Source organism: Paramisgurnus dabryanus, chromosome 24 (genome assembly GCF_030506205.2).
Source record: "Paramisgurnus dabryanus chromosome 24, PD_genome_1.1, whole genome shotgun sequence".
Taxonomy (NCBI): Eukaryota; Metazoa; Chordata; class Actinopteri; order Cypriniformes; family Cobitidae; genus Paramisgurnus; species Paramisgurnus dabryanus.
The window spans coordinates 1,393,988-1,409,841 of record NC_133360.1 but is presented as its reverse complement, the minus strand read 5'-3'; the positions used below and the strand labels follow the sequence as shown (position 1 = coordinate 1,409,841).

General features: G+C 36.5%; 2 protein-coding genes across 3 annotated transcripts in view; both read right to left on the bottom strand.

Annotated features, from left to right (window-relative positions):
* The window catches only part of LOC135721114 (uncharacterized), a 209,157-nt gene that overhangs the window by 74,687 nt on the left and 118,616 nt on the right, over positions 1-15,854 (bottom strand). The gene's annotated exons all lie outside the window — the stretch shown is intronic.
* Positions 10,035-14,467, bottom strand: LOC135748185 (uncharacterized). 2 transcript variants are annotated; one of them, XM_073813509.1, is made up of 4 exons: positions 14,344-14,467; positions 12,207-12,536; positions 11,162-11,503; positions 10,035-11,039 (listed from the first exon to the last, which is right to left on the bottom strand). In XM_073813509.1, exons 1-4 carry the CDS (start codon positions 14,393-14,395, stop codon positions 10,891-10,893), a joined length of 873 nt encoding a protein of 290 aa, XP_073669610.1. In that variant the 5' UTR covers positions 14,396-14,467; the 3' UTR covers positions 10,035-10,890. The 2 variants fall into 2 exon arrangements, with proteins under 2 accessions (XP_073669610.1, XP_073669611.1); XM_073813510.1 differs by having other exon boundaries at positions 10,907-11,025.

Genomic DNA, 15,854 nt, shown 5'->3' with positions numbered 1-15,854 from the left:
AAGTTTAACACTGTGAAGCACAAGCAAACACATGCAGAGGAACTGAAGGCAGCTAAAAACCATCAGGATATTATCACGGGCTTATTTTATTGCACTTGGAGCCTTACCTCCAGATAAAGTAATAAACTGGACTGATGATTTAAATGTTGTACTCACATGTGCGTTGTAAGCTCTTTGTATTTTATGTTGCAGCACTGCTTCACTCGTTCACTTCTCAGTGTCGCGTGAGCAGCTACACTGCAGGGTCGACTTCATTTGGCGCTAAGCAGACCTCTTGGTGATGTCAAAGTACCGCGAGAGCGATTCAAAGCAGATTTCTCCATGTGATAACTGGAGTCGCTCTCGCGGTGCTTTGCTGTCACTTCCCTGTGGCGTCACACCAGTCTGCTCCCCAGTCACTTTCGCGTCACTATAGTAATTTGATTTCATAGAAATTCATACGCCGATCGGATCGCGCAGTTCGACAGGAAGTATTTAGCCTAATATGTATTTCAACCCGCTAAAGTGGCAAGTGTAGCATGCTAATGATCAGTGCTTCACATCTATATTATGACTAAAAGTTTAAAAATATGTCACAAAACCATGCTGTTACGCATCCTCGCGCTATTTTTAGTGGGTATACGGAAATCCTTGACCATTTCTAGTGGGTATACGGCGTATACCTGCGTATCACGTAGACTACACCACTGGCACTGATCATTGTCTGCTTGGTCCTTCTGTGGCAGGTTTGTCCATCGCGGTGGCATCAGGTAACTCAAGGTTTGGGCGTGGGAACCTCCCTTTTGACCGACTCTTCAGTCCAGACAGAACCTCAGGTTCATCCTCTAAGGGAAGCGAAGAATAGAAGATAGCCCCCACATGAAGCTTAACAGGTAATGGAAATACCTCTAGGGTTGGGTACCGTTCACATTTTTACCGGTACAGGGTCCAATACCGAAAAGGGTCCGCTGGGTACCGGTATCGAATCACAGGTACCGGTTCCAATACCGGTACCTGGAATTTGATACCGGTACCCAGCGGTACCTTTTCGGTACTTTACTTTCACTTAAATGACTTTCAGTGGACATAATAAACCCAAACCTCTCATTTTCAACATTTTGTTATTTATTTCAAAATGTTCAATAATACACACAATCTTTACAAAAAAAAAAAAAAATCCCTACAACATCCAGGGCATATGTCTTGCATATAAATAAAATATATAAGTAAAACAAATGATCAATTAACAAAAACATCATAAAAGCAACATAAAAGTAAAATTTTATGTAGAAAACAATACTAGCAGTTTTTTTTTTAGTTTTTTTTTTAAATCAGCATGTCAACTTTCTCAGGTTAAAGCCGTGCCCGCTCCACCCTCACTGTGTCCCCTGCTGTAGAGAACACTCGATCTGAGGTATAGAAGAGAACTGGACACAGAGATACTTTTTTTGCCAAGCTGGCCAACATGACCCGATGGAGGTGAACGGCACAGTTTAGATTTTAACTGTGACATCCCTAAAATGTATGTACTAAGAAATAAGACATACATCTCATTTTAAAACCCAAAAAAATAATAATTAAACCATCAGTACAACGTATTTGTTCATGGTCGGCCTGTCTCTCATCCTGTATGGATGGTTAACGTGACTGGTTGATCAATTTTAATGCAGTAAACAGATAAACTCTCAACGCTCTCTTCCTCACAATAATAAGAGGTCAGCATGCATTTAACAAATAATAGGGCCAAATCTTCCCAATGACCACTGTCCACTTTACACAGATAAACACAGGGAAATTAATTTAATATCTCACTCTGCTCTTTGTTTAAATGAACAGAATCTGTTTAACCCATGGCATCCATCTTAGCTCTAACCATCCATTTCCTTTTTGAAACCATTTTGCTAACACTAAACATCCTTGGGCCAAAGTTAGGGCCAAAGCATAAACCATTACTATTTTTGCACTATAAGTCACTTTGGATATCAAAGCGACTTAAGCGTCTGTCAAATGCATAAATGTAAATACAAAAACACCCATGAGCACTTCTCTGTTGCTGACAGAAAGTTCAGAAAGTTACTTTCACAATTTGCTACCAACTACTTCCTTACTAAACTAAAGGCCCTGGTCGTTTTGTTTTAGAAGTGCTGCTGATTTTTATTCAGCTCCACAAAAGAAACAGAATATTACTAGCAAATAATTATATTATTATTACTTTGATCTCACAAATATTAAAATGATTGTGATTATTATTATAATAAGTTTATTTGAACATGTAATAAAAATACAAAAATATACATATATATAATAATAAAGTATTTATACTGTGTATACATACATACAAAAAAAAAAAAAATAAAAAAAAATAAAATGACAGATAAATAAGGACATGTACTTCTCAGCACTTTCAACCAAAATTATTATAAATAATAAATAATTAAAAAACACAAATATATTCCCATGTACAGAACATAACGGATTAATAACTGATTAAATCACTCAAAATATGAAGTCAAGATGGTGAGACTGTTCAGTCCTGGGATTTAGACCAATGTGGAGCCAAATACGCCACCTCTGGTCAAGTCAAGTCATTGGGGAAGATGGGAGTGGTATTGAATTGTTTCTTCAAAATTGAACATTGAACTGACTTGCAAAACAAGATGTTTTAACTTCATGGGGCATTATTTTTTAAAAGAAAACATGAGGAAATTAATTTTATACAACCTTACTCTGTTTCAATGAACTGAATCTGTTTACAACCCAAAGCGACCATCTTATCGCTAACTTTTCATTTCCTTTTTGAAACCAAACCATATCCTCTTTTAAAAAAAGATCAAGTCACGATGTGTCTGTGAGGTGTAAAGTGCAATGCAAATCTACTGCAGACATGAACATTACTCTTGGGTTGCATGTAAAAGATAATCCTAGCACAACTGATTGTCAAGTTCCACTGATATGCATAAAATAATGATTTTGTCCAATTTGACCATTACATATTTAAACATTAAATCTCTAGCTAATGAGTTAACAGATCAAATAGAAGAAAGCTATGTTTGAAACTCATGCATCTTCACACCTCAACAGCACAGTAAATACTTATGTTATTGTTTGAACTGGGCCTGTGTTGACCCGACTGTACATCATTTCTGCCCACTGACTGTGAACTGAGCATGCCAACAGTAATGGTGAACAATCACAGAGGACTTGATTTTTTATGGGTATATTGTTTGTTAAGAGTGCCGGCTGCTCAGTTGAAGATGAAAGGGCACCGGCCTCCATTGGCCACGCACGCACGCACGCACGCACGCACGTGCGCACACACACACACAGTGGCTGCGTCCAAAACCGCTTACTACCATACTATATAGTAGGCAAAAAGCAGTAGGCGAACAAATAATATGTCCAAAACCTCAGCATACATAAAACGAGTAGGCGAGAATTACCGGGATTTTGGACTATTTCTCACGAGTACTGTGCAAAACCTCTAGAGTGTCTTGGCAGGCATGAGGGAGTTTGTCATCCTTTCACCTCGATTTAGTCATTGTTCGAGCTCTGGGAGAGCTGACTACAGTGAAGGCAACAGCACATTTTTAACCCTGCATCAAAAGTGAAGTAAGCTACAGTGTTCTACTTAGTGATTCTGGGTCACGGCGTCACATCAACACCCTGTGTGGCATTTTCCACATTTTAAACCAACTGCGAGAAACAAACCTCTCATAGTTTACAGACATCTTTAAAATGTGCCACAAAACAATAAAAAAAGAGGGAAGGATTGTGGTTATCTTACCTCTCTCGCATTGCGGCCCAGTAAACCCATAGACACATGCACAACTGTTGGGGCCGATGCAGCGTCCGCCATTTTGACATCCATTTTCAAACACAGCTGCGGGAAACAAAATCACCTAAATGTGAGCTTTTTTGCCCATTTTTAATATACAGTATGTCAGTAGAAAACAGGAAAGTACAGGGTGGAGGAGAGGTACGGGATCGGCAAACCCTGCTAAAAAACAGCATCAAACCAGCATGGGAATTATGCTGGTCTATGCTGGTTGGATGCTGGTTTAGCTGGTGGTCACCAGCATACCAGCACCAAAACACAACATGCTGGTGTGGCTGGTATGACCAGCATGGGATGCTGGTGCTAGTGCAAGAAACACTGAAAGGAGAAGTAAATTGATCGTTCATGCCAACGTCCACAGACCACAGGTGGGTTGACAAGTTTCTAGGGTCACTATCAAGCAGAGGTTTTACTTTTTACTTAAAAGTATTTTTCAAGTATTTGTATTTTTACCGTGTTTTTCTTTGGAAAACATACATTCCAAAGCATATTATCATAATTTTTACTCTATTACATTTCATAAATAATAAGTTTTTGTTTTACATTTAATATTTAAGTACATATAATAATTAATTAGAAATAATAAAGCACAGATGCTTGGAAAATGTAACTAATGTAACTTAGTATTGTCGACATCTGCTATCAAGTCCAACTAAATTTAATTTAAGCTTATAATAGTCAGTTTTACTGCCATTTCTGCAGCAGCCACTATGAAAACCAGCCATTTTGTTGAACGTTTGCCACTCAACCAGGCGAGCTCTCACGTGGTCATGTGGAAAAGTGACGTCAATGCATACCCTCTATTGCAAACACTGACAGAGGCACAGTTATTATAGCAAAATAGGAGAGCATTGCTAGAATATAAATATATTGTATTGCAATATGTAACGTTTAAGTATTAACACTAAATCAAAACTAAACAACAGATTTATAAATGAAAATGTGTAATAACAGTACTGACTTAAAGTTACAAATAAAATATTTTTACTATAAATTTATGAAATGATCAATAATGTATTACAATAATAAAGGAATAATTAAAGACGGGCCATTTTACTATTGAAAATAATGCAATGTGGTAATGTGGCACAGATGTAAATCTTATTCATTGAAATTAAACAAACAGATCATCATTATTTCCCCTTTGTCTGTGTGTTTAGTTTTTAAAATATTGTATTAGCGTTAGCGTCTTCATCTTCACCGTTCTGATCTGTAACAATAATGTCAAATTACAAATAAAACAACACAACTCTCATTAAAATAGTTTGACAGATCAGATTTTTTAAATGCAGTACTGTCATTAAACAGTTGTGATCAGTTGTAGTTTAAATTTACCCTATTGATGTTTGTTTTTGTGTTTCCTGTAGATCCAGAAGATCAGAACTGAAGCTACATTCATCAGAGATCCAGCAGTACAAGAGATCAGTGTTATATCCCAGCCAGCAATGACACATGGGGCCCAGATGGGTTAAGTACGGGTTCCATGGTTACTGTGTGGGCATGGGCTTTGGCTGGGTGAAATCAGCGGGTCCCATGTAGTTTCATGTAGTCCCATTCAGTTTGCTGTTTTATTTCAGCATACAGACGTTGAACACATTAACCACAAATAAGCAGCAAAAGTTCATCTTTCTTTGCTTCTCTTTTATATTTCTGTAATCTAAGCCTAGCAAACTCCAACATGTTTCGAGGGGATCCATATACCTTTTGCCACATTTGGGCAGATAGGTAATTCGATGTCTGAAGGGGTTGCTTATAATCTACCACAAAAATGGCAGGAAAGTATTTCTAATCAGTAACAAAATCAATCCTCATAACATAAGGATCATGTCCAACATATTTTGTGATTTCCGTTTATACTTTTTTTGTAAAAGTGTCTAAACCAGTAGTTTACAGTACAGACTTTCCTCTGTCTGATAGTAATGGGAGAAACAAAGCTTTGAATCAACCGAATCAATTGCTTTGCAAAATGATTCACTGTTTTGAAGCATTGGAAACACATAACGGTGGCGACACCTGCTGGTGAAAACATTGTAAAAGGCCAGAGATGTTACTACAAACATTTTACTCATTTGACAAAACGTCTGCAAAGGTTTAATGGTTAAAAAAGTGTATTCACTGTTTTATGCTTTATTTAATCATTAACACAATTAACTTTCCTTTAAATCTCAGATGTGTTTGGTTTTTCAGGTTAAAGCTGTCTATAAAAAGAGCAGGGGAAGATGACAGAAGTGTCTTAAAAGATAAGTTGATAAAGTAAAATTTAAAGGTGCCGTAGAATGTAAAACTGTATTTATGTAGGCATAGATGAAAAATAGGCTATAGACACAATTATATTGATGACTCTTTAATTCTTTGCTCTTTTTACCTCTGCACAATGAGTCATATTCTGGATCATGAACTCAACACGCTTGATCTTTGTGGGCTTAAGATTGATCGGTTCAATCGGTTCACTCTGGTTCACTTCTTGTGTTACAGTCATTACATTTAGAGTTAAATTCAAGTTTAATTTATTACCTAAAAACATGGCAATAAGTAAAGGGTTTGAAGAATATTAAGCTTTCTTACATTACATTACGCGTGTGACACAGGAGCTGAAGTGGGGTTGCGGAGCTCTGACGCAGTACTGGTTTGACTCGCTTTATTAAAGTCTATTTATATTAAAGGTATTAATATGCCATATCACACATCTTGGGATGACTATTTGAGTCAATTTGTGTAAATGGGGATCTGACGTTGTCATTCCTCTAAATTACACCCGTCATCTTAGTCTGTATAAGTAAACACGTTGCTGTCTCGCAAAATGTTAAAATCTTGCTTATATTCATATGAAAGGTTCACCAAAACATATAAACTTACATTGAAACAACTGCTTCCAGTGTCTCTGTCCTTTCACGACGACCGTTGCTAAGCACTATATTTTATATGCACTATTTTAATTCTTTTTATTTCTCTTGTTTTTATTCTTATTTTTATTTTTAACAGTTTTATACTTGTATTCCTGTTTTATTCTTTTTCACACATTTAAACAGTTTTTATTGTATATTTGATTTTTTGTTTTCTCATTTCTATGTAAAGCACTTTGTATGAAATGTGCTATAACTTGCCTTGCCTTGCCTTGCCTAAGCACATTCAAATCTAAGGGCGCGAAGCACTTGAGCCTCTTCAAACAACCCAGTATAATAACCCAGCAGGTTTAACCCAACAACTAGAACCAAGACTCAACCCAGCATTTTGGGTTAAAAAATAACCCAGCCATTTTTGAGTGTAGGTACATTCCTGAAGTAAAAGTGAAGTGGTGCTTGCCATGGCCATTGGGTGACAAAATGTTGCAACAAAATTGAAAATGAGTCAAAAGAGCCCACCCCAATATCTGCCCCTTGGTTGCTAGGGAGAAAATTGGCATCCACATACTGCAAGCCACAAGTAAGGCCCTGTCCCAAATGGCACACTCCGGACTTGTGGTCCTCCTCAGAGTCCACACTTTGATGACATCACGTAGTCCAGACTTTAGGGACCCTTGATGCGAGTCCACGTGGGTGCACCGGAGTCGTATTTTGGGACAGACTCGAGCATCACACCGGAAAATAGGTAGAGAAGTTGCCCGTCAGTGTGAACTCCTCCCTTCCGTCGTCTGATTGGTTCGATTGCCCTTTCGCAAGGACTTCTGGGTTGGCAAAGTGCGCGAAGCCTGCTGCAGTGCGGGCTTCGCTGAAGACCGCATCAAGGGGGCAAAGGAGGCGCTGATGAGCACACTTCAAAGCGTAAAAATGACAGATGGGACACCCTACGGACTCGTAGACTAAGCGAGAACGCGCAATTTAAGGCCACGAGACCGAAAGTCCACATGAAGTGCGCCATTTGGGACAGGGCCTTTAATGGTTCAACCCGGGTGTGCCTCATAAGTCTTGAAAAGTGAAGCCTCTGGCTCTTTGATCGCCCCCTGGTGGCTGGCTGCAGTACAAGTCATAACCCCGCCCTCTCCATTCAAACAAATGGGACTCTGCTCTAAATAAAAAAATTATTTACACTTCCAATAAACGTTTCCGAAAGATAGTTTTAGTCCTTTTAAGTAGTTGTTATCACATTGATATATGTTCAAGTGTTCATTTTTGTGATAACTTTCATTTTAGCTAGTTATTTGATGCTATAGAAACGGGGCGTGTCGTTAAGATTGGCGTGGTTTAATTGGTCGCGTGAGCGTTTGGGCGGAAGTTTGATACCGCAGCTCCGCCTCTGGCTCCACGGACGATTCCTTCTGCGCATGCCCTGGCTCCAAACTGACGTTTTTACGTAACATGGCGGCGACCGTGGACGGACATTTTTGGCTTCAATTCATTACAATGGAGGGAGGCGACGTCGCGTCGTCCATCTTTTTTACAGTCTATGGTTCAACCCCTGTGTATCTACGATGTTCTGATGCAGAGATATAAGGCTTTGTTTATTATGTTGCTAGGGTACTGTATTTGGTTGCTAGGGAGTGGTTTAGCAGTGGCCAATGATCATACTCCATAGGTTATTTGCCAGCATGAATGATATAAACCAATACCCATGTCGCAACTGTTTGAATTTTGTGTTGCTAGGGTGGTCATATTTGGTTGTTAGGGGTGTGGCTTAACACCTCTATAAGGATCCTATAAGAGACTGCTTGGGTGCCTGAGTAAAATGAGCCCCCTCCCCCATGTCTCTATGACACTGTGGTGCTAAGATATCCATCTAGGCATTTTATAATGGCAGTCTGTGGGATAGGTCTCTAGGGTGCCCAAAATGGTTGCTAGGGTGAACTTACACCCCATTGTGGGGTATGTCCTGACAGAGTCTAGCACCCTCTTCAAATTTAGTAACACACGTTTCTATAAAATCCTTGCTCGTAGCTATGACCCGTTAAAGTTTTTCGCAATGTTAAATCTATGGGATTTTTACCCTATTAATTTGTGAGGGAAATTTCAGCCGCCTCTTACACCCCAGGGCTACAACATAAACATTTTCGTACAGAGCCTACCACCCTCTTCAAATTTTGTGACCCACATGTTTCTAGAGCGGAGCAATGAGTCAATGATCAAGTTTCACATTAAATGTGAGTACTACATGTAATACAGTATAATTTTCCAGTTTAACAACTAATTTAGGCATTGCAATACAGGTTTGTGCAGTTCCGTTAATGCTTATTGTGAAAGTGATGTGCCGTATGTTTTTTTACCCATCAAAACTGTGTGGCAGAAAAAAGGTTAAGAATAGTGCTGTAGATTGATCATTACTGTAACACATGAAACCAGAAACACAACTTGTTATAGTAGAAGGTGATGAAATATTGCAATATTTGGCAGCCCTATCAAGGGTTGTGTGCTAAAGATGTTATCATAGCTTAGAATGCAAATGTAGTGAGGGCTCTGAGAAAACTGCATTACATGGGATATGGAGATTCGCCAGGTGTCTCCCATTTGTTACGGTTGAAGCAAGTCAGGGCAAGACAAGGTGGCGGATCCAAATGCAGTTATTTATTCAAAGGTAATCCTTAACAGGGGCATAATCCAAAAACAGGCAGAGGTCAAAACACAGGTAATTCATCCAAAACCAGAAAATAACCAAGGAATCCTTGGAAGTTGAACAAGACTACAGGGTAACATAGACAGGGTAACACAAACAACAACCAACAAACAGGCAATGAACAGATAGAGTGTTTATACTTGATGACAACCAATCACAATGCAGAAACAATGAATCTATGGGAACAGTGGGTAAAGTATGAAATAATGTCCATAGCAACAGACAAGGGGTTGGAGCAACACAGTGACAGAAGGGAAGGCATGCAGACTAGGGTGTCCATTCGTGCCAGTTCCGGCGGACACATCCTGAACATGTTTTTGGGTTCGTTCTCCGGAAGTTGCGTTGCTCGACTGCATACGTCATCGAGGTTCTCACATTTCAGTTAAAATACATTAGAAAATTAAGATGTATTTCTTTTAAGACATACAATCATTGTAGTTTCATTCTTTCCTTGAAATGTAACGGTTGCTTTTCTGAAATTAAAACCGAAATATTAAACCTTGATGACGTATGCGGTCGACCAACGCAACTTCCGGAGAACGAACCCGAAAACATGTTCGGGACGTGTCCGGCGGAACTGGCACGAATGGCCACCCTTATGCAAACTAAAGGTATTTATTTTTTTACTTGATTTGGAAGAGATCCAATTGTAATACTACCAAATTGTATTAATAAAAATTATACTTTTATAAAAGACAAGAACAGGTCTGCTGCTTTAACACTGCAAAAATTACTTTCTTATTTGGTATTTTTGTCTTGTTTTAAGTAAAAATATCTAAAATTCTTAAATCACAATGCATTTTCTTGATAAGCAAATAATAATTCAAATTCAAGTGAATTTGTGCATTAAACAAGCAAAAAAATCAGCAAATTGGGTAAGAAAAAATATTAAACTTTGCTACAATGTACTAAAATGTGCTACAGATTATTATATACCAAAGTATAAAACATACTTCGAGTAGGCTTTGACTGAGGCTAAAACAAAATCTGTACAGTGCTAAAAGTGATGCTGGGGCATATTTATTTATTTGCTTTAACTGCCCATTATAAAAAATACATGGATATGAATATATGTATAGTAAAAAATGGACAGAACATAAAAAGTATACAACATAACAATTATTTGGCAAAAAGCAAACTACAGCAAATATGGTTTTATTGGAATATACAAACATGCAAACAAAAACAAAAATCTTAAAGGAAATTTAGTAAAAAAAAATTGGTTAGTTATTTGTTAATCCTTTTAGTAGTCATTTTTGTATTTGCAGTAAGCTATGCACATGTGTAATTTTTTTGCCAAAGCTTTTTAAATTCTTCCCAAATGTTGAGCTTTAGTTTCCAATGCAAACCCAACGATGCAACATGAATGCAAAAAAATACATCTTTTTAAAAATATATATTTAATTAAATAATAGTACAGACATCAATTGCTAAAGTTTGGCAACATTTTAGGCCAGGACTATATAGTGTATGCATCTAAAAACAGAAGGAAACTAATAAACTTAAATACAGTTAATTGTTATTTAAGAATCTCATCCATCAGATGTTGTTGTTGTTTGTTTCCTCTTCTGTTCATCTCTTCTAGATTTGATGTCATAACCCAGAACAATCACAGCAGCCACAGAAGCCACGCACGTTGCAGCAAGGACAGCCAATTGAAGCCACAGCTGTATCACAACATCTTTAGCAAGAGAACGTTTTATGTTTGGACAGTTACAGTTTAATGGAATTTTATGATGTGATCTGAATTATTTACACACTTATATTAAAAATCATTACTTATAAGAGATTTGAGATACTCACCACTGCCACTGACAGAAACAGTGAATGTCTTGTATTTTGTTTCTCTGCTGTTGCTACTGATCTTCAGTTTGTAAACCCCAGCGTTTGAGGTTCTGATGTTTGTGATGATGAGATCTCCAGTCTGATTGTTCAGCTTCAGTCTGCCACTGAATCTCCCATCATCATCATATGAGATCGTATTGTCCTCCATGTCACATTTAGCTATGAGAACACTTTTATCTCCAAATCTCCACAGTATCAGATCATCTCTCTGTGTTTGTACATCAGTGAGTAGAGTAACAGATTCACCCTCAGTTACTGAAAATAATCCACTTGATCCAGCATCATCAACACGAGGACATACTACAAAAGATAAAACAAATAAACAGAGAGTAAACATATAAAGTGCCACTAGGAAAATATATATATCCAAATAAATGGATGATGACATCATGAATCAAATTTCCATTATTTTTTTGCATCATAAAATATCCTACAACTTTTAAAGCTTAATATATCTACCTCATCTTTAAAAAGGCATTTATATAATTGTGATCAGAGAAAATTGCTGTGATATCGCAAATGCAGATTGAATTTCATATGACCCGCCTACAGCAAAATATCGTTGGCTCCGCCCACTGCCATTATACCCCATGGTTGCATAACATAACCCAACATTGGGTCAATTTTAACTCAGCATGTGTTCTGTCCAATATTTTCCCATTATTGGTTAAAAAAAAAAAATTTAGAGTGTGTTTTTCTCTAAATTCCATCCCTGGAATCACAGCGATTAGTAAAAAACAATGCCAGATGATGTCAGGTTCTAATTATTTAATTTATCATGACCCTGTCCTAACACTATGCTCACAGATCCCCTCGCTTCAAAAACTATATGTGAATCTCATTGGTGAGCTATTTTTATCTCAAAAACGTTTATCACTTAAAAACACACTGATGCACGGCGAGGAGGAAATTTGGTCAGACACATAACTAATATTTACTGACAAATATTTCATTCAGTACATTTTACTTCACAACATCACAAATTTTACTCAAAATATCTTACATTTGACAGTTACATTAAATCTCTTGTGTGATGTTCCAGTGCCAGTGTTGATCTCTGCATCATAGAGTCCAGTGTGTTTGATTCTGATGTTCTTGATGGTGAGATCTCCAGTTAAAGTGTCTGATATCTGCAGTCTGTCTTTAAATCTCTCATACTTAAAACCGTAATATGTGACCTTATATTCAATCATCTCAACTAGAAGAATAGCTCTGTCTTCGTCTCTTAACCTCCACAGTATCTTGTCATCTTTCTGTATTTCAGTATCAGTGTGTAGAATAACAGAATCTCCCTCATACACTGACACTGACTTCACTTCAGCACCAAACACACCTGAACACACAAACAGAGACAATAATTCAGAGATTAAATCTATCAGACTGCTTGTAATGTTAGTAAACAGATCTAACTGAGAATATTGAGTCTTGTCTAATAAAAATGATCTGATCTGTTATGATGTGAGAAAAGAACCAACAGTCACGTGCTACATGTATGTAAAGTATTTATTTAGCAATAAGCAACCACTTTTAATTTAAATCAACTTTCAAATGAGAAAAACATCACAAGATATTTATTATCTTATTTATTAGATATTTATTATCGGACTCATTAGTATGTCAAGAAACAACAATGTTTTTGAAACATTTTGCATTATATATCATCAATTGTGTCATAGAAAACTGCATGTTGCTGAAATAAACTTGTTTGCATGATTGTATTCTGTGATTGTAGTCTGCATTTCTTACACAAAACACGTGGTTCTATTGTAAAAAGAGATTGTATTTAACATGTACAACTGAATTAAACAGTTTTACAAATACATTGAATGTTAAAGTTGTGTCCCTGTGGTGTTACAGAAATGGATGTTGCAATGAGGGGAAATCGATTTCTAATTATTAAAAAGTTGATACATAGTTCAACATGGAGCACATAATGTACTATTGGAATAAACATTTAAAACTGTAAGTTAGTATTTGGTGGGAATATTGCATTGGTTGCAATTTTTCACCCATCCAATAGATGGCGATGTCACCAGGGTGTTACAACTGCAGTCCTTTAGCAAATATTGTCTGATTCACATTTTTACATTTCCTTTGGTGCGTTAAGTGTGTATTAGTTCATGTTAAAGATATACAAAAGGTACAAACCCCAAAGTAAACTATGACTTGAGTTATCGTCTCCAACGTAAATCTCTTTTCTTGGATTACAACAAATATATGGATTGTAGGTAACAGTTCACTTCCTACACAAGAGCGACATTATCATAATTCCTCCCACTTTGACTCACAGTCTGCAAGTTAACTCCTGTTAGCATTGCATTGTGAGCGAATCTTTTAAACATGGTAAGTAGCGTCACATTTCCGGCTGACATCAGAGGTATTCAGGCCAATCACAACATAAACATTAGCTGGCCAATCAGGGACACAGAGCTTTTCAAATCGATGAGTTTTGTACAAAATCAATGTGTTTCAGGAAGAGAGGGAAATCTGGAGCTACGGAAATGTATGGTTTGTAGAAAATATTGTGTTTTTAACCATAAACCACGCAAACACATTGTATTGCACGCAATACACAAAATAATCTTGTTTTTTTAGCAATTGAATTTAAACTGCAGCCTTTTGTGCTGACAAAAGAGAAGTCAAAGTGGAACAAAAGAACGCATTGTTCAGCAATCCACTTCAGAAACTATCAGTGTGACAGTACAAATATTGCCTTTCACTTTTTTCTGCTAATTTGAACTGTTTTAGTGTAATAGTAACTTAATTCCTTTTAGCAACTGCAAGTCCTAGCCAAAGAAACCATGAATAATAATGATTTATATGGATGAGACATTAAGCTACAATGAGCTTATTATTAATGTTAGATAAACTCATATCACTTCACTCTTATCTGTTATACTAGATTAAGAGAGAAATCTTACATTTCTAACAAGGTAAATCTTTTATATTTTAAAGCCATTTTAAACACCATTAATTATCAGAATTTTTAGCATTTTGCAAGTCACTCAGTGCTTGAAGTAAAATCCATGCATGCCGTTTCAATAAATGCATTACAAATTGTTTGTGTAGTCCCACCAGAAATGAATAATTACATATGATAGTGATTGAAACAATCAAATTCAGTTGTAAGTATAACTTACCGAACAGACTGCACAAACAGATCAAAATCACATCAGACATTTTCTTCAACATCTCGCAGAACAAGTAAAAAATAAATGATTTCTAAATTCGTGAGAGGCCTGATCAGCTCAAGGCGTATTTAAGCACCCCCTACCCCCAATTTTCTCTTACCATTGCTCTTCCTGCATTTTAAAGTTCATTTTCAGATGCACTGTTGTTTCACACATTTTCTCTCTACACATTCACACATTTATATCAATAGATATGATCTATTTAAGTTTGTGTCGCATTGATATGTCTCAGTTCTCCGTGAGCTCAATTCTCAGTGTTTATTTACAGACGTTAAAAAACATTAGACACAAATTAACAAAAGTTCTTCTTTCTGCTGCTTTGTTTAATCTAAAGACTGGATACAGACCGGTTGTGTGTTGAATGTATACAAAGAGATCGAAATTTATCTCTGTTTTTAATGTAGTTTAGTTTGTTCAGAATATAAATTCACGCTTAATTTCTATTTGACATTCAGCATTAGGATGTCACATTTTTTACTGCTGACTGATCTAATAACACATGTTTTACTTTTCAAAATTAATATTGGTCAATCTCAGGTAACTAGTTGATTTTTAACATGGTTTCTTAATGGAGGATGGAGGCATCTGATAAAAAGACTGAAAGTAACAGGACTGAGTTTTTAGCATAGATTTAGCAAACACATGAAATGGCCTATAGCTGCAGTAGCAAATTCTAGTGATTTACCAAAATGTTTTATTTTAAAATAATATGATAACATCAAAAAAATAATATAGGTAACAGGATTGAACTTTAATATCCACAGTGGCATCAATATCATAAAATATACAGAAAAGAAAATCAGAAAAGTAATTTTTGATCTCAATATGGCCTTCAGAAGATCCAGATGATGTCACAAAATGTGACTTGCTGGATATTCCTACATTTTCAGAGGGGGTACCTGATGGGTAACAGGACCATGTGAAATCCTGGGGACATAACTAAAATGTGATTTTATTTAAAATATTATGACTTTTCAATGGTAAAAAAATATTTAAAGCAAACATGGGATATGGACCCACACAGAAATGTTTGCCTTATAATTAAAGTTAAAGTATAGAGATAGAGAGTTGGGACAGATAAAAAATGCTGTGTTTTATTGTTCTGTGTAGTTTTAATTAATGTTTTAAAATATTTCGTTTAAATTTGGTGTTAGATTAACATGCAGGACACTTTGCTTAATAATAAAGTGTATTTTAGAGTTAGTTTCCTTGCATTTTTATATTTTATAATGACCTGGGAACAGAAATGGCACTGATTCGGTGGAATGACCCACAAATCAAGGAACTAATTTTAAGTTACATTATTGAGCCAGAGAAAATACTTTGTAAACGGTTATGCAAAGCTAACGTGTTGCAAACTAGATGCTTACCAGAATACTTGATAGAATACCTGTTGAAAATCAGACTTTGTTTGTACTTAGCATAGTTCCTGAAGACAGACTTTGTTTGTACTAAGCATA